This window comes from Hippopotamus amphibius, chromosome 10 (assembly GCF_030028045.1).
Source record: "Hippopotamus amphibius kiboko isolate mHipAmp2 chromosome 10, mHipAmp2.hap2, whole genome shotgun sequence".
Lineage (NCBI taxonomy): Eukaryota > Metazoa > Chordata > Mammalia > Artiodactyla > Hippopotamidae > Hippopotamus > Hippopotamus amphibius.
In genome coordinates, this window is record NC_080195.1 from 105429004 (window position 1) to 105454833 (window position 25830).

General features: G+C 38.7%; 1 protein-coding gene across 1 annotated transcript in view; it reads right to left on the reverse strand.

The window, feature by feature from the left end:
• The window catches only part of PAXBP1 (PAX3 and PAX7 binding protein 1), a 30909-nt gene extending 6066 nt beyond the window's left edge, over positions 1–24843 (reverse strand). The window contains exons 1-15 of the mRNA XM_057696963.1: positions 24374–24843; positions 22801–22929; positions 18388–18564; positions 16878–17099; positions 16223–16326; positions 15130–15347; positions 14432–14621; positions 10661–10784; positions 7176–7275; positions 6973–7088; positions 4962–5161; positions 3722–3866; positions 2908–3029; positions 2011–2087; positions 1176–1242 (exon numbers count right to left, since the gene is read on the reverse strand). Coding sequence (XP_057552946.1) covers positions 1176–1242; positions 2011–2087; positions 2908–3029; positions 3722–3866; positions 4962–5161; positions 6973–7088; positions 7176–7275; positions 10661–10784; positions 14432–14621; positions 15130–15347; positions 16223–16326; positions 16878–17099; positions 18388–18564; positions 22801–22929; positions 24374–24722 — 2340 coding nt within the window. The 5' untranslated portion in view covers positions 24723–24843. The remainder of the gene's footprint in view (positions 1–1175; positions 1243–2010; positions 2088–2907; positions 3030–3721; positions 3867–4961; positions 5162–6972; positions 7089–7175; positions 7276–10660; positions 10785–14431; positions 14622–15129; positions 15348–16222; positions 16327–16877; positions 17100–18387; positions 18565–22800; positions 22930–24373) is intronic.
• Positions 24844–25830: the final 987 nt, after the last annotated feature.

A 25830-nucleotide genomic window follows, 5' to 3' on the forward strand; every position in this document is an offset into this window, starting at 1 on the left:
TGACTCCTTACTTAATATTCCCAAGGGTAGTACAAGCTAGTACCATTCTATAGACACGATGGAGGCCTCAGGGCATCAGGTATTAATTCTTCCACAGAGCCCCAGCTGAGAAGAGCTGCTCAAGAGTTAGACTGGCCTCGGTCAGGCTCCCATCTCTACCACCTAACAAAGGAACGTGCCTGCGCAGGTTATTCTGTGCCTCACAGTCCCGTCAGTAGTCAAGCTCATAGGGCTGCTGTGAGAACCTGACAAGATGATCTATATGAAGGGTGTGGTACAGTGCTTGGCACACAGTAAATATGTAAGAGAAGTACTAATTTCCATCTTCATCATTACTATCTTTACCTACTTCAATCCATTATCTGCACACAGCAGCCAGAATATCTTAAAAATGGCAATTTTTTTCATGTCACTTCCCTACTAAAAACCCTTCCATGACCCATATAAGAGCAACTGATTTTCAACAGAGGTACAACAGCAATTTAATTTTAAAAAGGATAGTCTTTTCAACAAACTGTGATGGGACAAATGAACTTCATTCCAGGCCTCATGCCCTATATAAAAATTAACTACAAATCCTATACTACAAAGGGGCGTGGGGAATTTGGGGGAAATGATGGAAGTGTTATACATCTTGATTTAGGGAGTGGTTACATGTAAATTATAGCTCCCATATCATCTGAACTGCTCATCTCTTCCCTAACTCTAGCCATCCTGGCCTTAGTATACCAGCTCTCCCTTACCTCAGGGCCACTAATAACCTAAACATCACTTCCTCGGGGTGGAAGAGAATCTTCTGTGACTCAGCCATCAGGTATCCGTGCCCGTTGTCATGTGCTCCCATACAACTCTCAATTTCTCTTTTCAAAATTCATCACACCTGAGATCACTTATTCACTACTGTCAATTGTGCTGGGTTGTAAATGCCATGAAGGCTCTACTTCTATCTTATTCAGCACTATATTCCCCCAACTTAGAAGAGTACCTGGTACTCTATTCGCTGAATAAATTAACAGCAGTTTAGTAAGGCATTTTGTTGGCTAATTTGGACCTTAATGGAACTCAGAATACATTTTCTCCTCTGGAAACATCAATACCTGAATAAACTTTTGGAATAAAAATAGTTTGTATGAAAGTCAAATCTGCAGTCTTTTAGATAGCCTGCGGACATGTACCTTAACTGAAGACCAAAACTGTCGTTGAAAAAACAAGTAAGGCCCAGAATTTTTATTTTCCAAGACACTAAGAAAAAAAGAAAAACACATCATGATCAAAAGCTGTTAAGTGCAATCTGATTCCTAGAAGATTTCTGTAAGTAAAAGAGGTGAAGAAAAGAAGTAACTAATTTTTCAAATTTTCAAACAACTGTATTCCAGAAGATAATACGAGTAATTTTAAAAGGTAATGGCATGACTTCCCTGGTGGCGCAGTGGTTAAGAATCCTCCTGCCAACGCAGGGGATGGGTTTGATCCCTGCTCCAGGAAGATCCCACATGCCGCAGAGCAATTAAGCCCGTGCGCCACAACTATTGAGCCTGTGCTCTAGAGCCCGTGAGCCACAACTATTGAGCCCGTGTGTCACAACTACTGATGCCTGCATGCCTAAAGCCCGTGCTCCGTAACAAGAGAAGCCACCACAATGAGGAGCCTGTCCACTACAATGAATAGTTCCTGCTCGCCACAGCTAGAGAAAGCCCATGTGCAGCAATGAAGACCCAACGCAACCAATAAATAAATTATTTATTTAAAAAAAAAAAATCCCCAAAAAACTATACTTAAAAAAAAAAGGTAATAATGATTTATTCTGAGATACTAAGGGAGCACTATTTGTATTATTCTACTTAAAGGGGCAATTTCCCCACTGAGCCACTCTCTTTGGACTACAGGTTTACACACTACTTAGATAAAGTTTGTATTTCAAGCTATGCTTAGTTTTCCAGAATTTAAGAAACCTTCTCTGAAAGATAATGTAAAATATTATCATCTTTAAGATTCTTAGGAGTTACTTACTTTTTGGGATACAATGGCATGAATACATCATCATCCAAAGTTCTCCTCATTCTCAATAGAAGTGCTTTTAGGTACACCTAAAGAGTTAAAAATAGATCATGCATTTTAATAAAGGTTATGATAAAAGTTAAATTTTAGGAAGTAAAAATAAGCCGTATTCCAAATCATAGTTATAATTGAGTTTTCAATTTTGAGTGAACAGCATCTCAAATTTTTTACTTTCCCCACTGATGGTCCTAAGGTCTTTAATATTTACTACTTACTCTTAGTTTACCCCTCAATTACCAAGCAATAAAAGCCACTTAGAAATCTTCCAAGCCCTTAATCTACGATATAAAGATTTAAGATCAGACCTATAATGTGGTTCTTCTCAAAATGAGGTCAGTGAAAATAAACAATGGTAAAATGATAAGAGTATTTTCCCATGTCTAAAGAACTCGTAAGAATGTTCAGTGGGGGCAGCAGCAATCTGAAGTTTGGAAACGAGTTATAAAACAATACCTAGTCATTTTACATGCTATTTAAATGTTTAAATTATCAATTATCCCATTCCAGTAGTTTTTCTTTTCCCCAAAAAAATATAGCTCTTCAGTCCAACTGAGAATGGGGGTGGGGTGGTGACAAGGGTGAAAACAGTACAAATGAGAGGCTATCCAGACTAATTATATCATTCTTTCCAATAGATATTTTAAAACTAAAGACTACTATCTCAAATTTTGTATATTTCGGGCTATAAAGGACCAGATGCCTCAAGTGGGAGAATGAGATTTTCTCGTTGGCTCAGGATATAAACCACTCAGCCTCTTAACTCTTGCTCATTTTCAAAGGGAGAGGGGAAAATAAAATAATAAATTTTTAAAAATATAAAAAACCTTTCATAGATAATAATTAAATTACCTGCGTATTTTTGTTTTCTGCATTCACTACTGAAGGATATCCATTTATTAATTTTAGAGTAATTCCAACCATCCTTGAAGTCTGTGTTGTAGAAAAGGGGTCCCACATATTTTCAGCTATCACTATTAAGGAAAAAAAAAAGTAGAATGTACTGAGATACAGAAGTAAATTACAACTGACTTAAATCTGATGTCTAGCAGTCCTCAACTTAGAAATGCCAATCGTGATTTGTTTGCTCCTGCTCTAGAGTGTAAGCTTCAGTCTTCTTTGTCCTATTAACTGTGGAAATGTTCAAGATTAGGCAAATGTGGAGAGAAAACAGACTGCTATTATTTTCTAATTCTTGGTGAAAATAAAGATTGGGGAAAGCAGGATTTCTACACCCGAGGAGATGTCCCAGCATCAAGAAATTCTAACTGAACTTGACCTTCATTTTTAATATCAATATTTTAAATAGGTCTCTATGTCAATGATTCCTAATCTTTTGCAAAAAATTGATGAAAGTAATGAAGCTGCTCCCCAGAAAAATGCATATCCCCCCAAAATTATGTATTCAGTTTTGCTTTAGGCAGTCCTTAAGAGCCTGAACTGTGCCTGAGGATCAATTACTACCCCCAACTTCAGGACCTCCCCAAAAGTGGTCTTCAAGTCCCAAGTTAAGAGATAGATACCCTTTAGCCATCTCTGGGTCTGGTAGTAACTTTATTATTATTAATAATGTAATTTCTATGAGAAAATATGCTCTGATTAAAAACTCCTAAAAATAGATTTGAAAAGCCCAATGTGTTTGAATGTTCAATTCAGTAATCTCTACCTGTTAGTTTTGGAAGAATCACCTTTTCCACAATGGTAGGTAACAGTGCAACATCTACATCATCTTTTTCTTGCTCTCGCTCTTCACAACCATAAAACAGCAAAGATTCAAACCAAAGCATATTCTCGAAGTCACGACATTTTGCCTAGAAAATATTTAAAAGGTTACCCAAACATTTAAAATAGTGGCAAATTCTGCTTCTAGGCATGAAAAGGGTAACAGGAAACTGGATTTATCCTTCAGTCATAAACTAAAAACTGGACAAAATATATGAAACATCTATTTTCAGACAACAGACCGCAAGCAGTATAGGACTATGACCCCTGAAAGAAGGAGATCAAATGAGGTGAGCTCCTGGTCAGAAGAGCAGAGCATGGTAGGCAACTGCAAGCAGGGCAGTCTTGCTGAGTTAGGAGACAGAAACTGAAGTTCAGGGAGGCTAAGATGCTGGCAGCTGTGCAGCAGAGGAAGAAGCTACACAGAAGGAGAGCTCCCAGATGCACACAAGTGTCCCCCTGAGCCTCTGCTGGATACCTAGACACACATACACAGAGTGGGACTCCACAAAGTCTAGCAAAGAGCAACCAGGGATGGTTCCCAGAGCTCACATTTTTTCCCTGTTTCCAGGGCTTCAACCTCAGCCTTCTTTCTGTTATAGTTTACATATCCAACCCAGCCCATCTCATTCACATTCATGGCTTCATTCGTACATTGGTAACTTCCAAAACTATATCTTAAACATGATCACTAGGTGTGTACAGACAATTCCAGTTTCCTCCCTTATGTAACAGGCAAACAGGTGCTATTGATTCCATCTCTTAAATCTGTCAGTTTATCTCATCCCCCTGGTTTCCATCACCACTGACTTAGTTCAGGGTCCCATTCCACATCTTCCTCACTGAGCTTTGCCACGACGTTCTACATTTTTCTGGGATCAAAGAACCAAGTTCTTATTCATTCATGGTCATATCTTAGTATCACTACATGTAATTTTAGCTGACTGAGAAAGATACTGTATACGAATTGAAAAGCAATAGACAGTTCTCTTGAGAAGGGACACAGTATGAAAGGAAAGATCATAAGACTATACCCAGCGATAACCGATATCAATTATAGCCCTGTGTGTGACCTATCTCCCTTGAAAAACACTTTGCTCAGGCTTACATTTCTAGCTTTGAGATTAAAACTACCCAAGGCATCATGATATAATTGCTTTCCAACAGTGACAGAAGCCACTCACCTCAAGAGGAGTCCAAGTGAGAAGCTGCAGCCTTATGAGAGGATTGAACAACTTTGGCAAGCAAAGGCCGATGTAAGCATCCTTGTAGGACGTGTAATATTTTGAACGCCATGCTTCAAACTGGGATTTAATACAATCAATTGAATAGAAACTTTCAAGGACATCTTCAAAAACCTTGCTGGACTCTTTTGAAATTCGATCTAAAAACAACAACAACAACAAAAAAAACATCCCACAGAGAATCAAAACTTAGCATATACAGTAGGAAAAACAGTTAAATATTTTCAGCATTTTCTTTGTATCTTGAGTATCAATAAGATAGGCTCATTAAAAAAGGAATAACTGTTAACTGCAACTTAAAAGAAAGGAACCAGAGATAAGTTTAGGTTCCAACTGTCTATCATGCAAACCATAGTGCAGGCAGTCTCTGTTTTGCATAGTTCCAATATGTACCACTATCTGTCACCATGGTCTAAATAACACCTATCCCCCAAAACTCAGTTCAAATTTCAGGTACTGTGGAGTAGCAACTGTGAGTAAGTGCATAAAGTACAAACTCTGTATCTACCTCTTTAGCCCACAAATCACCATGTAAACAACAGATATGTATCATGATCAGTGACCAATCACATCTCTTCTTTCAAAGTCTGTTGGTGATTGCAATAACTGACATAGACAAGAATCAGCAATGGATGCTGGGATCTTTAAGTGAAAGGTTATTTAATGCTTCACATGACTTGGAACAGTGGACTCCTCATAATGAAGAGATCTAGTTGTGACAATCTACTTCTCAAGATCCATCTTAACACCACTAATAGTGGGCAACCTAACATTTGCCATCTGGTATTACGCAATAACAAACAGCATCTTGTATGAAGTATTATTGACAAAAAAGGTTTCTCTTGAATCTAATCAATACTTCAGACCTAAATTCCAGTTTACAAGAAATACAGTGACATGAAGAAAGAGACAAATTTAGAATGTAGGACGTTTTACAAGACAAGTGGCCTGGTCTCTTCAGAAAATTAATGCCTTAAATAAATAGTAGGGGTGTGTGTATGTATAAGGTGCTCATGGTATTCATTAATTTAAAGATGTAACAACCAAATGCAATGCAGGAGCCTTGTGTGGATCCAGGTTTGGAAAATACAGAATAACTAATTCAGTCCTAAGAATTTGGGGGAGGGGGGGGGAGTGGGGGCTGTTACTGAGTAAAACTGAATACAGACATGACACTAAAAACTTTTAGTTACTGTTCTTAGGTGTAATAATAGTGTTGCAATGAGGTAGAAAAGCATCCTTTCTTTAATGAGACATTAAAAATGTTGAAGTTTTTTAGCAGGAAGTGCCATGATGTCTGCAAGTTAATTTCAAATGTTTCAGCAAAACACACACACCTCCAAAGCAAACCTGCCTAAATGATGGCAAGAGCTGCTGCATTCGGGTGGCAGGTATATGGGTGATCACTGTGCTATTCTTTCCAATTTTCTCTATGTTTGGAAACACTCACTATAAAAAAGTGGGAGGAAAAAAAGATAATTCCAAATAATTCTAGCCAATGGTGGGGAAAAAAGACTTGGGGATCTTTCTGGAAATGCCTTCACGTAACATTACTAACTATTCCTCTTGGCTGAATTATTCAGGACTCCCCAAATCAGGAAAGTCTCTTAGGGCTGAATGCCCTACCACCATCCTTTACCTTCCTAGACCAGCCAGGCTACATTAGGGCTGCCCCTGGGATCTGAAACATTTTCCTGTCACTTTTAAAATTCTATGATTCTGAACAGTAATAACACTTACAATGCAAGTACTAAGTGAACCCCACAACAAAGTGTTACTGCTAATTTTGAGAACTCATCAATTAAAAAATGGGTGCAAGTTTTTACAATTAAGCAAAAAGTGCCTGGTTCTAAAGCAGAGACCACAAAACTTCAAATTATTTCACGGTAAAAACCACAGCCAAACAAAAAGGGCGCTGACAATGAATCTCATTTCCAAGTAAATGTCTAACCTTTTTCCAGATTGAAATTGGTAATATCTGTAGAAGTTTCCTCATCATCACTGGAAAGGCCTTCAAGGTGATCTGCCATCTTACCGGTCTGCTCTCTGGCTTGTCTACGACGAGTCCTAAATAACAAATATCAAGTTCCCACACCAGATAAAAAAGACTCCTCCCTTCACAAACAAACCAACAGCAGGAGTTTGTAGAATTACCTCCTGGCCTCCCGTTCTGCAATCCGACGTTTTGCATGCTCTTGATACAGTGCCCGATCTCGTCCAAAGGAATCAAGATTTGGTGCCATCAGAGCTTTATCTGTAAAACAACAATGGTTAAAATTAGAAGCCTTCCTTCCACAATCTTGAGGAAAGAGTTTGCACAGAATAAGCCATAATGATAGACTGCTTTCTAATCTCAACAGCAGGATTCTGCAGTAACTGATAAACCAGATAGTTTTCTAGTTTAGAGTAAATTTCAAAGTCAATCTGCGTTCTCGCAAAAAGGAGTGGAAAAATAAATGGAGAGTTCAACACTACACAAATGCAAATGGGCTTAATCCCTGTTCTATGTCTAAGTAACAAAACTAGTTTATGCTATCGTGATGACCAAATAAATTAAAAATCTAAAGTATTTGTGAGAAGGGAAAAATAATAGATTACTTTTTTAAGGATGAACTTAGGCATCACATGTTGAATGGTATGAAATAACAGCAAAGAGACAAGTAGGAAGGATGAAAAAACAGCTTTGTTCCAAGAGTTTAATAATTTATTCTATTTCATTCTAATTTTTTTTGGTAGAAATTTATTTTCTGTTACTATTTTAAGAACAAGGGCAGAATCAACATATACACTGAAAATCACATCTGAATAGGACCAAGTTGTGCTTTGTTACACACTACTTTCAAAGCACAATTCCCTTATTTCCTTTCTCCCATTTTCCATCTCTCTTTTTTAACTTCTAGGGCAATTTTCTAGCTTTAGCTTTCAACCTTCCTATTTAAATTTATATTTCAGTTACATATTTCTAGTTTCTAAGCTATGGCTGTTCTTCTCAGAACACTCCTTTTCTATAGCATCCTCTACTTGTGCTGTAGGATCCCTTCCATCATCTCCTTGAGGATGGCAGTGATGTTTTAAATTTTCTCCTGCCACATGCATTGACTTTGTTTCCTCAGTCCCTTTGGTTCTATTGCTTGCGTTGCTCTCCGATGATCATCAACTACCTCCTATATAAGAATGAGACTGGAAATTTCGTGGATGTAGGTGGGAGCTGTCTAACAGAGGCATCTCCATCAGACTCCTGGGTAAAAGTCAACTTTCTGTTGGGGCCCCCAGATGTTAGTGTCTTGTGGTCTTTGCTCTGGACCCACTCTCTTTCTCCAGAGAAGAATCCCTGAATCTCTTGCCTAGGGTAGATGGAAGAGTGGGGAAACATCTGTCTGTGATACTTTCTCATTTCTAATTCAAGTTCTACACTACGGAGATATTCTGTATTACGTGGGATAATAACAAGAAGCAAAAAACCCAAAGGGTGGTGGCAGCAGGGGAGATCATATGCAAAATGAAAGACATCAATTTAAGGCTTCTGCATAGTTTTTTTCCTGATATCAAAGATGTTTCACCAACAGCAGCAACAGGAAAAATAAAACGAAAAATGAGCTGGTATCTACCTCAGTGTATCCTAACTACCCTAGATCCTACTACTTTTAAAAGTTAACTCTTTCACTGAATTTTTATTCATATTTCAAAAAAGCTTGGATATTAGGAAGTAGGTTCCAGAGTTCAAATTATAAAAAAAATATTAGTAAACAAGGTGCCCCAGCTCTACCTCAACTGGGACTCCACTACACACCATAGATGAATTGGCTAAAAAGTCCCAAACTACAGAAATGATTCCTGCCTCTTAAGAAGTAGCCTTCATTAAAGAAATATTTTAAAGAAAATTCCCTACTATAGTAAATATTTAAAATGTTATTATATTTATAGTCATTGTAAAATATATATTGAGGGAGATATAAGAGAGAAGATGACTCAAGTGATAAGTCTCCTTCATTTCTGTAAGAACTATATGCAGTAACTGTGATAAGTGTTTAGAAATCTAAACAAATGAATTCTTGGCTGTATTTCTGTTTCTTTAAAAAAAGATCAGAAAAAGAATTGATACTTCAGTACCCCATGCAATTTTTTTCTCAAATCTTTGGCAATTAATGAATACTCCCTCTAGGATAATACTTTTCACGTTCTCATTACCTTTTACTTCTTTCCAACTGTCAAGCTAATTAACATCCATCATTCAACCCTTACTTTGAATACCATATAAGTAAATACCTCCAAATTATAAATAACAGATTATAGGCAGGCAAAGGTATTTGATGAAATGCACAGCTCACACAACCATTTAACTTAAAAGAAAATTACTTCCTGCCATAGGTATAACGATTACCTGTAATCTGCCCCAGAAATCTGGTTCTGTCTGGATCAAAAGTGATTTGGGAGGGATGCGTTAGTTATTTAGGTGCCCAAAATGGCACTAATCCAATTTAAACGTGTATGGCAAAAATAGAAGGTCAAAGCCATTCACATGGCTTACATCTGAATCTGACTCATCTGAGGGCCATGTTACAACCTTTTTATGATGCTCCAAAACCCATGGGCACACAGGAGAATGCTTTCTCAGGGATTCAACGACTCTCTAACTTACAGGACAAAGCATTGTTTCCAGAAAGAATAACAACAGGGCCTTTGCACTTGGAACACCTGGCATGGTTGTTTAACATGCAGATTACTGGACACCATCCAAGATCTGGCAAGAATCTCTGGGGACAGGACCAAGAAACCTGCATTTTAAATTAATACCACGGGTAATTCTGATGTACACTTCCATTTAAGAACTGCTGATATAGGGACCAAAGAGATGACAAAAGAAGCCATGAGAAATCCAGTGTAGGAAAATTCCTATCACAGCACCCAAGAATATAGAGGGCAATGAAAAGGCGGAATTAAAATGTTTAAAAAGTCTGGTTAAAGAATTTCAGCTAAACTATTAAATAAGAAGTTTCCAACTAATTTTGGTTTTCCATAACACACATGATAATGAAAGGAATATAAATTTCCAAATTTTTACACTAAAAAAGTACAGGTATCAAATGACTTACTAAAAAACCCAGTATATAAGGTAAACTAGAAAATACAAAAAAATTTTAAATGCAAAAAATCTTGCTTTATCTAAGGGGTGAAGCTCAAAACTTCCCTAATCTTGGAAATGTAGCATTTGCTATGCAATAAAGCCCCCTCTCCCAACCAAAATTTGCCAGGCCCTAACTCAAAACCTTTGTGATCAACAACAGCATTTGTATCGGTGTTAAAATTGGGGGGGGGGGGGGGGGGAATGTCAATTAGGGCCAAGGAGATACTGGTTTTAAGATAAAATACTGATGTCTTTACTATACTCCAAAGAATGAAAGAATATGCCCAAAGAAGAATAAGATTGATAGAACATTAGTACGACTTGAGCTCCTTTGCAAAGCTATATTTTCCTAAACACAATGCAAGCACATGCTAAGTTTAGATCTACCTGACACAAGAGCAAGGAAATTCGTTGCTTTAAAAAAAAATGCTCTGAGACGTCTAATTTTCAATTAGGATGCACTAAGTAAACAAGGTTGTTTAATGAATAATAAAAACCTTCAAGATGGACTGACTTGAATGGCTTGAAAACTCCGAAGATTCATCTTTAATATCATCTTGTCGTCTTTGGACAAGGCGGGAAGCTCGCTGTTTGTACAGCTGATGTATTGCTGATTCAAGTTCATTAATCACTGGCACCTGTAAAAATACAACACACTCCGTAACACCAAACTCTTCAGCTGCTTATTTATTTGAGGGTTCCGTATTATTTCCGGATTTCTGAAAAAGTACCCTCTGGACAGAATAATCATGAATTCCCAATGAAACACAAATAATAACTCAGTTTTATGATGTCTGGAAAACACCACTTCTTCTTTTATTCCGTAAACGGAGCTATAATGTCCAGTGCCTAGTTATTGGAGCAAAAGTTTGGTTAGGAAACTTAAACACTTTAACATTAGTAAAGAGAGTGAGTAAAGAAATGTCAGAAATTTTAGTGCTTTTCTTTTAGAATAAAGTACTTGAAAGTCCTTTTTTAAAAGTACAATTTTAACCTTCTAGCAATATGATCTGCCTTGCAATTTTTATAGTTTAAAATAAACCATTATTGCTGTGTAATACCAAAAAATGCAATGGCTCTGAGAAGGTAAGAAGTCTGCTAACTGCCCAATTTTGGACACTTAAATTGCTCTGCCATTCATATATACCAAGTACCTTACAGTAATGTTATACTACTTTGTGGCTTTATTACACACTGAAAATGTGAACTGCATTCATTTACATTAATAAGGTGAATAAAATTTCTAGCTATTACTAACCTGTCTATAATCAATCTATTTAAAATTTAGACAGTTCTTCCCTACCTATCAAATATTTAAATTTTCCCAATTTTTAAATAAAATAAAATTCTTTGCATGAATTGTCAGTTTACAAAGACAACAAATTCTCAGGTTAGCAGCCAGAGCTAAGCATTCACTTGATTCATATGGAATACAAAAAGCTTATGGAATGAGACCTAACTTAAAAGGAAAAACCAGAAAACGTTCTCTTTATAAATACCTTATGCTATAACCAAATGCTATGAAACTTTCACAAAACACAAACAACCACTACACATACCTGAGGAAACCAGAAATTCTAGTTTCCTGATGGTTAGTGCAAATGAAAAAACACATTATTTAGAGTTTGGGAACAGTGGCACCAAGTGTTATAGCAGCTTCCTGAACTGAACAGACTGTAAACGGAAAATAAAAAAAAGGCAGGTGGAATACAAATATGTCTATAATAAAAGCAATTTTATACACTTGCATGATTCCATTGCAAAAGCAACAAATGTTTACAGAAAGGTCAAACTGATGGAGTTATCTTATTCTTTAATATGCCACACCATGGGCAACAATGTCCCCAAATCTGCACTGATTATCTTGGTGGTATCAGCTGAGCCCATAGACTTTAACTTTAAAACTAACTATAATCAATTTTTAAAGCAGCTACTGTCATATAATTGTGATTTTACACCTACCCACCCTTTTTCAAACCGTGCAGGACTAAAGACAAATGAACCTATGGACCTCCAATGCATTCCTTTAGTCCTGGAGATTAACAGCACTCCTCTACCGTAAGAGCCACACGCCTGAGGTCGCATCAGACAGAACCTTAATTCAGCTTATAGTTAAAATTCTGATAATGTAATTTTTCTGTTTAGGTAATTAGAATGTCTTTTAACAAAGCCCAGAGAAAATTCTACTGAGAATAAAAGCCCTAAAACACATTTTTTCAGCTCTCGTTCATGTTTCTTAACAATACCGATTTATCTCAAGAGTGCACAAGAGTGCACCATGACAATTTCTTTACCCTCTCCAAACTCAAAACTGTTGTTGACCAAATTTAAGACAAAGAACACAAGGAAGATGACTACAGGAAAACAAAGCAATGGAAAGTTAAAATAATCTGCAAAATAATTAAAAAGCTAAGTTCAAAACTACTTAAACTTTTATAACAAGAGAAAAAAAAAACAAAAGAATGCTTATCTTTTTATGGTCTTACCCTGAAACAATATTTTTATAGTATAACTGAAATGAATATTCAAATCTATCCAATTATTCCTCAGTATTTCCAAAATGACAACTTATGACATTAACTCAGCAGCAGTCTCAATAAAATCAAATGCACACCAAAATGTCAAAATGAAATAAAACACTCATCTTTAAAAGGGAATTATCTGCTTTTAATTAAACTGTGGCCACTACACAATAGATATGGTTTAAGATCTGCTCCAAAAACATTTATCTAAGTGACTTTGTACAGTCTGAGGGATACTTCCCTAGGAACAGGGTAATCAAGGAGAGATAAAGGACACTACTAAATGTTTTTAAAATAGTAAGCAACTGAAAACTATATGAACTAGATATTCTACTAGTCTCTTTAACTCAAGAATGGTACAATCTAGTTAATCATATTACTGTCAATATTTTTTAAGAGTTCAGTTTGCAATTACAAGCACGTAAGTTTACTCAAGTAATCAGTTCCAAAGCAAAGACCCAGATACTTCAAGGAAAAGCTCCACAGGGACAAATCTCACAAAGAGTATGGTTTAAGACAAAGATCCTTTCTCTAGTCACAAAAGGTTATTAAACCTGCTCCCACCACCATGCCCTCTGGCTCAAAAGGGCTTTATTAGTAGGAAGGACATTACTGCCAGCTCTGACATTTATGTCCACTTCCCCTCTTGACTCTAGTCCCTCCGCACAGAGTCAAACTTGTCACCCTAAGCCACAGATCTGCCACAAGGGATACCATAGCTCAGAATGTAGCTGCTTCTCCGGAAATCAGGTGATAAGGCCAAGAACATGAATCCTTCAGAGAAGACTTGGTGGATTTGAACAGAACCATTAAGACTCATTAGGAAGGCAGTTTGGCACTGTTCTTTAGTCAGCCTTTGGCCTTAAGATAGTGAAGTAATCAACAGAGATAATAAAAAGTTAAAATACCCATTTAAAATACTATATGCTTACAGATTCTATGCTAATTCATATGGCCAAGAGTAAGAGAAAACGTGCCTTCTAATCCTATATCACTTGAAAGTTTAGAGACAGGATATTCAAAAGCACCATGATTTTAATTGTTTTTAAAGAAAATGCTGTGAAGTCCACAAATGCCTAAAAACCAATGCATCAAACAATACATTTATCTTAAAGAAAAATCAATTAAAAGGTTGTTTGAGACAAGGATTCTGCATGCAGCTAACAAAAAAGGCAAACGAATGGTACAACAGAATGCAAACAATTCTGCCAACTCACTGTCATACTAAAAAAACAATGAACTCGGAAGAAATGAGACCTTAAAAGAAACTATGGCCAATACATGGTTTCTGAAATGGGTAAAGCACAGGCTTATTTGGATGAAAACCATTAGCAGCAATGGCAATTAACTTTACCTCAGGGAAAAAATAAAAGCTAATAAAATTTTGCAACTTTATGCATATTTGGAATTACTTGTACAAATGGTTTAAAGATAAGTTTAGATCTGAACCATAAAAAATAAACTTCATCAGGTGAGTCCCTTATCTTCTAATAATTCAGGACAGGCCAATAATCTACCATTAAATTAAGGCAGGACTTGTCAAAGTCTTATTTAAATATGCTCTGAATTATCTTTTTTTGTTTTCAACAAGGCACTAGAGATTTCCCCCCAAGACAGAATGTTGTTAATGAAGTGGAGAAAATGAAGCATGACTTTTCATCACTTCTAAAGCTGAATTCAGTGGCTATTTTCTGAGAAATATAGAAATCTAGACCTCCCTAATTTTGCCTTATTCAAAGAGATTAATATTTTTGCATTCTTACCTTTTCACTGAAACACTCAAGCAAGTCTTGGACATACCCTCGCATTTCTTGCAAAAATTTATACCGTTCACCAATACCCCCAGAAGACCCTTCTAATCTTTCAATAGCCCTGGTGGAGTCCACTCGGCTTTGCAGGTGTTTCTCATGCTGCTGTCGATTTGTTTTGTGCAGTTCTTTCATGGAGTCCAACCTTAAGAACAGAAAAGGATAAATATAACACATTTACATCCGAAAGTCTATGCTGTCAGGACTCTTGCAATATTTATAATAATGCATTTAGTTCCACTATTATAATATAAAAGTGCTTGGAGCGGATCTTTTCATCTGTACTGCTTTTTTCCTCAAAAAATGGCAGTTTATAGACGTCACATAAAGTTATTTGGTGGGCTAACCAAAATCTCACTGTTTTGCTTTTCCCCCCATATCTTGACTACACTTTTTCAGAGTCCAAGAGGTGCAAGCTCAGAACTGTCTTCAACAAGATCATGGAGTGGTATTTTTAAAAACTTTTCGAGGCTTCCACAGAAGTAATCCAAGAAGGGAGCAGAACAAAGTATGAAGTCATCTTCTGTTTAGCTTTTGAAGATAGGCCAGTGAATCTTCTTTGCCGACATCCTGCATCTGCTACCCCAGACTATGTGTTGCCTGAGGGAACGGAAAGCTAGAGGACAGGTCTTTAAGAAGTTGATCTGCCCTACCTGTCTTTAAGCTGTTTCTTTACCAAATCAATAGTAACGGGAGTCATCTCATTACTGGGAGTTTTGAAAGGGGCTGTATTATCTGTTTTTTGAGATTTGGCATCGGATGATCCGTAGGCTGTATAGCTATAAGGAATGCCATAGGATGAACCATAAGGCATTGTCTGGTAAGTGTTCTGGTAGTACATGTTCACTTCAGTGGGCTGACTTGCTTGCACCTAGAAAGGAAATGGAATATATATCAAAACTAGTAGCTGAAACTATGAAAAGAATAATCCCATGCCTTTAGGGTTAAAAAAAAACCCCAAAAACTAACAATAAAAATTATACCCATTTTCCAAACAGTATGTAATTAAAATAAGTAATTGCAGAGCTCCTCAAAATCAAACAAAAGTAGGGCTGGATGAAATTTCTAACTCTTTTGGGATTACTGGATTCATTTCTAATAATTTTCAGGAAAACAATTAAAAGAAGTTTAGAGTTAGAAGGGACATTAAATTACGTCAAAACACTAGTAACAAAAAAAATTTTACGTGATGTTTCCACTGTACTACTTCTATAAAGTAAGTTGTTACAACTATTTAGGAAGATATTTTTCATCTAAAGAGGATTTTTGCATTATTGAGAAATCCATCTTCTACAAAATAATTTTTAAAGTCAGAAAAAAATAAGCTATACAGGAAAGAAACACTTTACACAGTGGTTCCCAAACTTTAGGAGCATCAGAATCAGCCAGAGGACTTCTTAAACAGATGGTGGGGCTGCACCCGCAGTGTCTCACTCAGGAGGGTGAGAATTTGCATTTCTAACAAGCTTCCAGGTGCTGCTGATGCTGCTGGCTGGAGGATCACTTTGATAAACACTTATCTAAGAAACTAGAAATTCTTCCATCATTTTGATGGTAAAAAGCAAAATACAGTTTCTTCTAATAGCTTATTGGAGACATAACTTTATATAGTTTTCCTCATTATGCTACTTGAATGAAATGACAAAGGATCAATTCAGTGTGCAATATGTTTTTACTTCAACAAAATAAGCTAAAAGTTTTTAATTTACATTTTTAATTTTTGAAGTTTAATTCTTTGGTTCTCACCTGAGGGATATTAATTCCTTTTCTTATCTGCTCCTGTTCCCATCGGCTGAGCTCTTCATCTTGTTCTCCAGTTACTAAAGCATCATCATCACTCCCCTCAATACCTACAGCCATAAGCAGCAAGGTAAATAATTCCAAAAAAGCAGTGAGGGAAGAGATGTGACCCTGATATTTCACAAAAATCAAGCAAAACTACTGGCATTAACTCAATCTTACTAAAATTAAAATGTCTATTATGATCTCGCTCACATTTGAAACTTCTGCTTTTGCTTGTTTAATACACAGTATCCCTTAAGCAAAAGGCAGAATCAATGTAACAATTAAAACTTTAGAGAGATTTCCTAACCTCTGTGAGCTTGAGGTCAATTCAACAATGGGAAGAACGAAATCTAATGCCTCCTCAGAATGAAGAGCCAATTACATATATTTATGTATGTTAGGTGCTTAGCACAATACTGGTCACACAGTGCTCAATCAACATGAGCTATAAAATAATGTGACACTTTTCAAAAAATTCCAATAAGACCCTTATACCCAAGCAAGAACAGTTCTCTAACATTAGTTAAATAAATATAGGTACTTTTTATTTGACTGTAGTATCATATTATATTTAGTACCATTATAACAGGCTTACTGTCCCATTAAGTCAAGTTACCTATTTCCTCCGCAATTTTCTGTCTCTGTGATTTTTCTTTCACAGAAAAAACTATCCGGCGTTTCTCATCATCATCTTCATCATCGCTGGCATCATTCTCATCTTCCCTAACAAGGCGGCCTTTACCTGGCTCATTATCATGAGGAGTGAAATCTCCCAATTCCCGGGCCATCTGACGCTTTTTCCTTGCAGCATGTATGAAAGCTGCATCTGGAATTTCTCCTGGAAACAAATGGCAAGGATTATAAACTACACCAGTACTAGGGAGTAAAGTTTCTATTTTCTTGAAAATATGAAAGATAAAAGACTCTCACCAAGACAGCCTTGTCCTAGTGATATTCTAATATTACCTGCTGGCATCCCTGCCACCCTTCCCAAACTGTGCCTGCAATACAACTGATTTATTTTTAATTAAGTTTAAATGAAAACTAAAAGTCACCAGGGAACTAAAAATACATATATAATGGTAATATGTACAGGAAGGCAGGGAGGAGAAAATCCACCAAAGCAGTTTTATCTTGATGCAGATTTTTTTCATTTTTAAGAAATAAACAAAATTAATAAAATCATTTTGGGACTTCCCTGGTGGTCCAGTGGTTAAGAATCGCCTTCCAATGCAGGGGAGGCGGGTTTGATCCCTGGTCAGGGAATGAAGATCCCACATGCCACGGGGCAAGTAAGCCCACACGCCACAGCTAGAGAACCTGCATGCTGCAACTACTGAGCCCACACACCACAACTAGACAGAAGCCTGCATGCCCCAATGAAAGGTTCCACAAGAAGCAATGAAGATCCTGTGTGCCACAATTAAGACCCGATGCAGCCCAAAAAATAAAAAAAAAACTGTACCAACTAGAATGCCACTAGATCTACGTATATAATTTTTCACAACTTTACAAACTCGGAGTAAGCATTTTATTTTATTATTCATTCTTCGGCCATGCTGCGCGGCTTGTGGAGTCTTAGTTCCCGGACCAGGGATGGAACCTGGGCGCGCAGCAGTGAAAGGGCTAGGGGATTCCCGCAGAGTAAGCATTTTTAAATTTCATAATGAGTTAAATGGCTACTCTTCATAATTTAAATTTGGCTACTAAGCATTTATTTGTTCAAAAGCTGATTAGCTAGTGAATAGACCTGCAAATTATTTCCATAAAAAGTTAAAAAAAAAAAAAGTGTGAACATAAAACAAGCAGTAATTTTGCTTTTGATAGCAGTTCTTAAAAAAGTTAAAATCTTAATCTGAAATACATAAGAAAAGGACTTTAGTACCATTTACTTAAAGCCCTACATTTGCTTTGATAATAAAACTTGCCTGTCTGAGAATGAACTTGGAAAGTTGGGAAGTTTCCAGTTCTCTTACTTTCTGTACTCACAAAAGGAAACAACCTGGCTTCATACAGGGATGTCATAAGAAACACCACTTAGCTAACTCCTTCCTTAACAACCATCTTTACAGAAGGCTCATTCCTGAGGCTTCCTTCAGTTCTGAGGAGAATTTGCGAGTACACACCTGGACGGAGAACATTCAAGGAAGATAAAGCATTTGAAAAGGCTCCACCAGCCTTTGGCTTTTCTTCCTCCTTCTCGCTTTCCATATCCATTTCATCCTCCCCGTGTTCACTGATGATAACTCCATCTTCTTGACCGGTATCCTTAATGTGACCTGTTTTGTCCAAAGGTGGTTCGTCTACATTTTTGAAAAAAGTAATAAAATATATCTAAAACAAGATCCATAAATTAAGGAGGCACTTTTAATGCAATTATGGGCTCAATTCATTAAAGCTTGAACTATTTTAATTGTTTATAAAAAACTCAAACCACTGATGTGTAAAAATGAACGATCACAACAGACATCATTGGGAGGTAAAAATAATACAGGGGATGCAGGGATGCATGAGGCCCTGCCCAATCTCCACCTTTAGTTAATTTTATCAAAATTTTACTAGTTTATCAAAACTCTTTCTTCCTCTAAATTCTCAAACCTCTTGGAAGCATTATTTCACTTTACACATCAGTATTTCATTAAACTCTAAGCCCACTTGAGGCAGCTTTCTATCAAAGCAAAGATTATAGACCAGATAAATCTCTCTGTAATGACTATTTTACAGGATATCACCTTAGTTCACAACCATTTGTCACCCATCATCTGAAGGGCTGAGACCCAAAAGTCACATTTACACCGTGTAAACTCCTGGCCCTACTGCCATGATCAAACGTTTAAGAGTCATCTGTGACTAACCCTGATTTTTCTGGCAATCTGGAACTGGGACACAGCACTAAAAACCACCACATACAAAACAGAAAGGGAGCTTTGCAGTAGCCATACTCTGCCATGTGGACAGAGGAGAGGGGTCTCTAGTTCTCAGGCCTGCCAGTTTCAAGACTACGTTCCTGCCACAGGATTCCAGGAGGCACCACTGTTACAGTGGTTTACTTTACACGAAATGGTTTACTTTACTTAAAACTAAATAGCCCTATTACACCTTCCATCCCAGGCAAAACTCAGAAAATCAGTGTTTTTCATCTTGAAGCACTGAACCTGGCAATGCATACAAGAGGCACCATGAACATAATGAAAGAGTAAAACAAAAGTTCATTCAAAACACGAAAGATATACTTCTGTTGTTTCCCTAGCATGTTCCCCTCCCCAAAGCTGCTTCAAAACTTCTTAATTCTTCTCAAATCACATTCTACTCCCCTAAAAAAGAGTCCTGAGGATAATGACCACCCCCCCCACCCCAATTTTACTGAGAAGACTTAGGTCATTCTGTTTTTAGGCTCTTTAATTTTTGAAATTTACCATCCTACCTCATTAGCCACAGACTCCCTCTGATGTGCCTTCTGAGGCTTTGCACTTTATCAGATGCATAAAATAAATGGAGTCAAGAACTACCCATTTCCTTCTGCTCTCAATCTACACTAAATCAATGGCTTTTAATAGACAAAACAGAACTACAGAAAGGTTTACCAGATCACATATGCCCAGATAATGACTTCTGCAGACTTTAAAAGATTCAGTATTTAAATAAGTTCATAAGTATTTGCTTGTGATTGAGCAAATACAAGCCCAAAACATGGCTCACAGCTGAATTTTTGTCAGTGGTCATGTATTAACCTTCCAGACAGCTTCACAGAAAGAGATGCTAGATAACCTTTTCCTAGGCTCCTCCTGTGCCTCGATTTCTTTGACTACTACTTCAGGAAACCTGCTGTCACAAATATTCTCTCCACTTTGAATGTGGTCAGGCTCTCCCTCTCCTCTCTGCTGTCTACAAAGAAACACAGGCTTCTCTTCAGCAAAATAACTTCTACTTGATCCCAACTGTTTCTCTAGCTATTGTGCTCTACTTCTCTCTCCGCCAAACTTCCCAAAGCCGCAGTGTGGACCTTGCTACCTCCCACTTCCTCACCAATTTTCGTGCCTCAACCCTGGCAAATAGCCTTTGATTTCTCTTACTCCAAGCTCACCAACTAACCCAAAGGCTGCAGCCATAGCTAATTCATACAGTATCATTGAGCAATTTAGTAAAAGATGTTCCCTCCTCCAAACAGGCACAGCGCTTGGCAAATAAACTGGTCTCTTTTGCCAGATGCCCTTCTCCAGAAAAAAACATGGCAACCCTGCCAATAGCCCTTCCTCAGCCCTTACTTTTCCTGACCTTTCTGATACTATTTCACACAACTGACAATCACCATCTGGAAACTTTCCTATCTGTTCTCCTTTGGACTTTATGATTCTTTTTATCTCTTCAGTAAACCCTCTTCTCTGTCTGTATCCTTATTACAATAGAAGTCTTTGGTCCTCAGGAATTTTTCCTTTATGCTGCTCCCTCGTCAATTCCATTTACTTTTGGTTTTAATTATCACCTCAGTGAGCACCATACCTAAATCTACATCTCCAGCCATGCACTGGCTATTTCCACTCAAATTCAAGTTTAAAGGTAAACTCATTATTTTAGGAATACCACAAAAGTAGGTTTTCTAAGTTGACACTACCCTTGTGTTCAAATTAATGCACCTCTGCCTACCTAAGGAGGATTGGGGTAGGAAAAACTTGCGATTGTGAGTTGATTAATGAAAAGAGCTACAGAGCAGCATCTCTTCAGGGATGACAACCCACAACACAGAGGCTCCACCTCGCGGACATTAATTGAATTACTGGGTGAGCAGGAAATCATTATATGAAAGTTGAAGATAGAGGAGGTCACAGAAGGTGGCCTCATAAACCTTGTACTTGCTTCAATTTCTAAACCCAACAGTAAATGGTCCTTTCTCAGTTCTCACTTTTCCTGACCTTTCTTCTTGCTTGATTTCATTGTACACAGTTGGTCCTCAAGAGATCTGGAAAAAATGAAGCAGCTTCCTAGAGTCCAAAATAATCATTTTCCCTAAAAATACTCCTCCCCCCTCCTGCATTCCCTATTTCTGTATATCATACATAATTATTCTCCCAGTCACCTGGCACAAAAGCTCAAATCTGACTATTTCTTTCATATCCAATAGCTGAAGCATACATTAGGTCTACCAATTCTTCCCTTAGAATACTTCTCAAATAATCTTTTTCTATTTCTTTTCCCACTCCCACAGCAAACGTTTTTAACTCATCCACAATTTCCCACTGAGTCACGAAAAGCCTCAGTCTTGCTCAACTGAGACCTTTTTAAACCCACTATTAATGGGATCAAAGCCCGCCCTTGCATTTAAACTGCTTTAGGCCTCCAATCTCTTCTTGTGCCAATCCATGCTGCATGCTAATACTAGGTTAAGATTTCAAAAGGCATTTATCATGTCACCATCTTGGCAGGCCACTGAGACAGCAACTCTAAACCCCTTACTAGATACTAAACATCCTTCACAATCTGTCAACAACGTACCTTTCACCCTAAACCTCTGCTTCCTCCACAAATCATCTACTTGGTCTGTCAGGCGTACTTGCTCTTTTCCAAAACAGCTTAAGTCATGTTAATCTTTGATAATACCCCCATAACTCCCCTATCCTTTGGTATTTAAATTGTCAAAGATCCAGCTTCAAATTCCACTTTATCTATGAAGCATTCCTTCACCCACCTCTAAAAAAAACAAAAAAACAAGAAACGTGCAGTTAACCTTTAAATCACTCACTGGACATTTTGCCAAATACTGGGTCCAGTTATACATTTAAGTGATGTTGTCTCCAAAATCAGATTGCAAATTTGAGATATAATGACATATTTTCCCACATTAGGCCTATAGTGGAGAACTGGGAAATAATTCTATCTTTAATTCCATAAAATAAAAAGGTTTCCCTAAAGCATTTGAATGAGAATAACTCAGACCATAGCATATTATAATAGAATCACTTTCCTAAGGACAAATAACTGCTTAAAAATTTTAACTTAGGTTGTGAGAGAACACAAGAGATGTCCGTACAATATGGGCAGCTGCCACACACCGAAAAGCCTTCATCCATGTATCTGATAAGGCTGCTGAAAGGGCCTATTATCAACAGTAGACTTAGGGCATTCCTAAAAGTTCTCTAAGAATTAAACCGACTGTGTAAATATCATCAAAGGAACCAAAAACTTGTCTCTACAAAACACAAGTGCGGGAATTTGCACAGCAATAAACCTGCGTCTCAGGTTTAAGTGGGAAACCACCTTTCTCTGTTCAACAGCAATTGGAACACTAGTAAGAAAACTAGGAGATAATTTAATCATTGCAGCAGAAACATTCCAGAGGCAATGGTTCTGTCTTTTTAAAAAATGCATTTACAATGCAATTGTGTTAGAATTAAATAAAAGAACTGTATACTTATTCAATCTGGACCCTTGACAATGACAGAGTCAACTTAACAAGTTCACTATATACACCAAATCCATTCAATCCCTGTGAGAAAGAGTTTCATTTCGTCATTTCAAAAGAATTGTATTAGTTTGGTACTTACTGTCGGCTGATGAATTGAGTTCTGTCTTAATCTTCGATTTTTCAAGATCTTCTTTATATTCTTTCTTAAGCAATTTTACTATCTTTTTACTATAACTTGATTTCTTCACCTTGAAAACTTCTTCATTTTCTTAAAAAAAGAAATTAAATGAAGTCTGTAGTAACGGTTTCCAGACAATATTTTCCATTCTAACTTTCAAATTCTTCCAAATATATACTCATACACTCCAAATCATTACATAATTTTAAATTATTTCAAACTTGTCACAGGCTCTCAAAAACTGAGTCAATTTCATAAATTAATCTGGAATAATGCTAATTTGAGACTTTAAAAGGCATAATACATGTAACCACACAAAATTTTCCTGTGTCCTACTGTCTTCCTTAAATCATCTATTTCAGGAGGGAAAAAAAAGCACCTGATTATCAAATTACACTATCTGAAACAAAGTGTCCACAAATCAAAAGGTGCTAGTTTACAGACCTGTCAAGTCTGAGTAACTCTGTATCCATCACAAGCTGACATACTGTTATTTCAAGACTAAGCTGAGGGCTAACCATTTTTCAAAACTAAGTTTTGATGACATATCCATCATCTTTGAAGTGAAAACTTTAAAAGTCGAACACAAACACTTCACCAAATTGTCTCTGTATCATCAAAAACAAAAATGTGACTGTACTCCTCTCAAATCTAAGATAAAAAATGACAGGAAAGCAAAAGAGTAACTGCCTATACTGGAAACAAGAAAGCAACCTGAATCAAGATGCAAGTGAGATTTCCAAAAGCCTAAATTTCTTTTTTCATAACATGAACTTAATTGGGTTATATAAACACACACTCAACAATTCGGGAAGTAAAATGTTTTGGATCAGAAATCTAAATCCACTACAGCCTGACCCCTCACACTAGACGGGGATAAACTGCCTTGAAATACCATTACATTGTCTCTCTTCATTGTCCAAATGTCAATGCGAGGAAGACCGCACATCTGTACCCCTATTTACTTCTATGGGGAAACTGAGACTCCGCGATCGCAAGGGACTGGCCCAAGGTGACTCAGAACCAGAGCTTCAACTCCGGGCTTCTGTTTCCAGACCTAGTTCTCCTCTTTGCACACCCGGCCTTCCTGGTCAAGGATGTCTGACCAGGATGAGGATGACAAGAGGCCTGGGCACGGTGACCTACAGAGGACTCAGAGAAGGTGCCAAGAGCAGTCTGGGGACCCGACTCGAGTTCTCCCTAAAACACACCCGCCAGGAAAAGAGGCAGGTTAGAGGACACTGAATTTCCACTTGCAAAACTCATAATGACTGATCTGAGATCCGGCCTCTCAGAATAGGAGATGCACGCGAGGACGATCAGGAGGCGGTAGTTAAGAAAAGGCTGGTGATGGCGCGGGAACACGTCCCCTGCCAGAGCAGAAGGCCGGAGGCAGGCAAAGTGTGCAGCGGGTCGGGCGGGAAGGGGCTCCGTTCCCGGGGGCCGAGGCTGGGAGTCATGGGAATGAGAGACCCGAGGAGGGGGCCCGAGGTAGGGATGTCGGGGCCTGGGGGGGTCGAAGCGCGGCGGTTACCTTCGTCCTCGTCCTGGAAGCTGAGCAGACTGGCCCGAGGTACCTCTTTGTTCTCTCGCGGCCTCTTGCGCTGCTTCAGCCCGTTGCCGGGCTCCGCGCCTCCCGGGAAGCAGCCCCCGGCCTCAGTCCCGGGGCCCGAGGTCAGGGCGGAAGGCGGCGGCAGCCCCGGGCCCAACAGCGACTCCCCGCCAGGGGCCCTGTCGCCGCCGCCGCCGCCGGGGCCCGGCTCGTCGCCGGTGCCCGGCGGCGGGAGCAACGGCGGCGGCTCCTGCTCCTCATCGCGCTCTCGATCCTCCTCCTCCGAGTCATTCCGCTTGCGCACGTTCACTCGCCTGGCCTTTCGGAACATTCCCGCGGCCCGCACGGTGGTCTCACACTTGCTCCCACAACGCGGCCCCGGCAGCGCCGAGCTCGCGACCGCGCACGCGCGCTCGCCAGAGCTCCAGCCGGGTCGCGTCTTCCCTCCAGCTACCGCGGACCACGGAGCGCGCTTGCGCTCTCGCACTCAATACTTGGAGAGAATTCCGCGCCTCTCGCGAGAACGTCAGCTTTTTGTACTGTCCTCTGTCGGCGGGGAGGACTATTGGCACGGAACTCTGGGACTCTGGTGCGCTCCGACGGGTCACAAAGAGGATCACAGAGACGAGAGGAAAGAGTAAACTCCGTCGTCCCTCAGCCAAGGGTGCTGCAGTGCGTCTTCCGCACTTACGTAGAGTAGTCACGCGAGGAAACCTCCCGCCAAGCGCTGGGAGGGGCAAATAGAGAAGGAGGCGGAGGGGAAGGAGGAGGGGCGGGAGGAGGGGCGGGATTGGGGAGGAGCCAGAAGAGGAAGGCAGGTTTGGCGAGGGGACGTGGAATCCGTAGGGTGGGTATTATTCTGGAGCCTGTGAATTAAGGTGTGATATGGTAATTATGACTGACTTTATGGAGTAATACTTTGTATTTCTGCAGCTTTATGGCTACAGAGCACTTTCAAAAACACTGAATTTCATTTAGGGTAAAATGTTACTTGGCCTGAGATTTTAGTCCCCTTCCCTCTCTTACGACGAAAGAGAAAGTGTTTTCTGGTGTTTTCGAAAGAATGCCAGGTTTGCTAGCAGTTCCGAAACCGGGCTGATTTCAGAAACAAACGGAAGGAGAAATCGACTTGAGGTGTGGGGATGGTTGTGATACGTTTCAGACTTGGGTCACAGAGGTAGCAGTCGTAACTGGTAAGGGCGGAACCTGGTGTTTGAAGTTGAACCCACATGCTTTCTCATCGTGTCCCGTGAGACACGGTATGTGCATGTGTGCGAATATGCACGTTCACGTATGTGCATATATGCGAATTTACTTGTCTGAAAATTCAAAAGGTAACAAGGGGAATTCATACGGTGAAGAAATCGCATCCATCTCTAGAAGTCTTCCAGTTCAGCAACAATGTTACAAGTTTCTTATGATCTTCCAGAGATATTCTA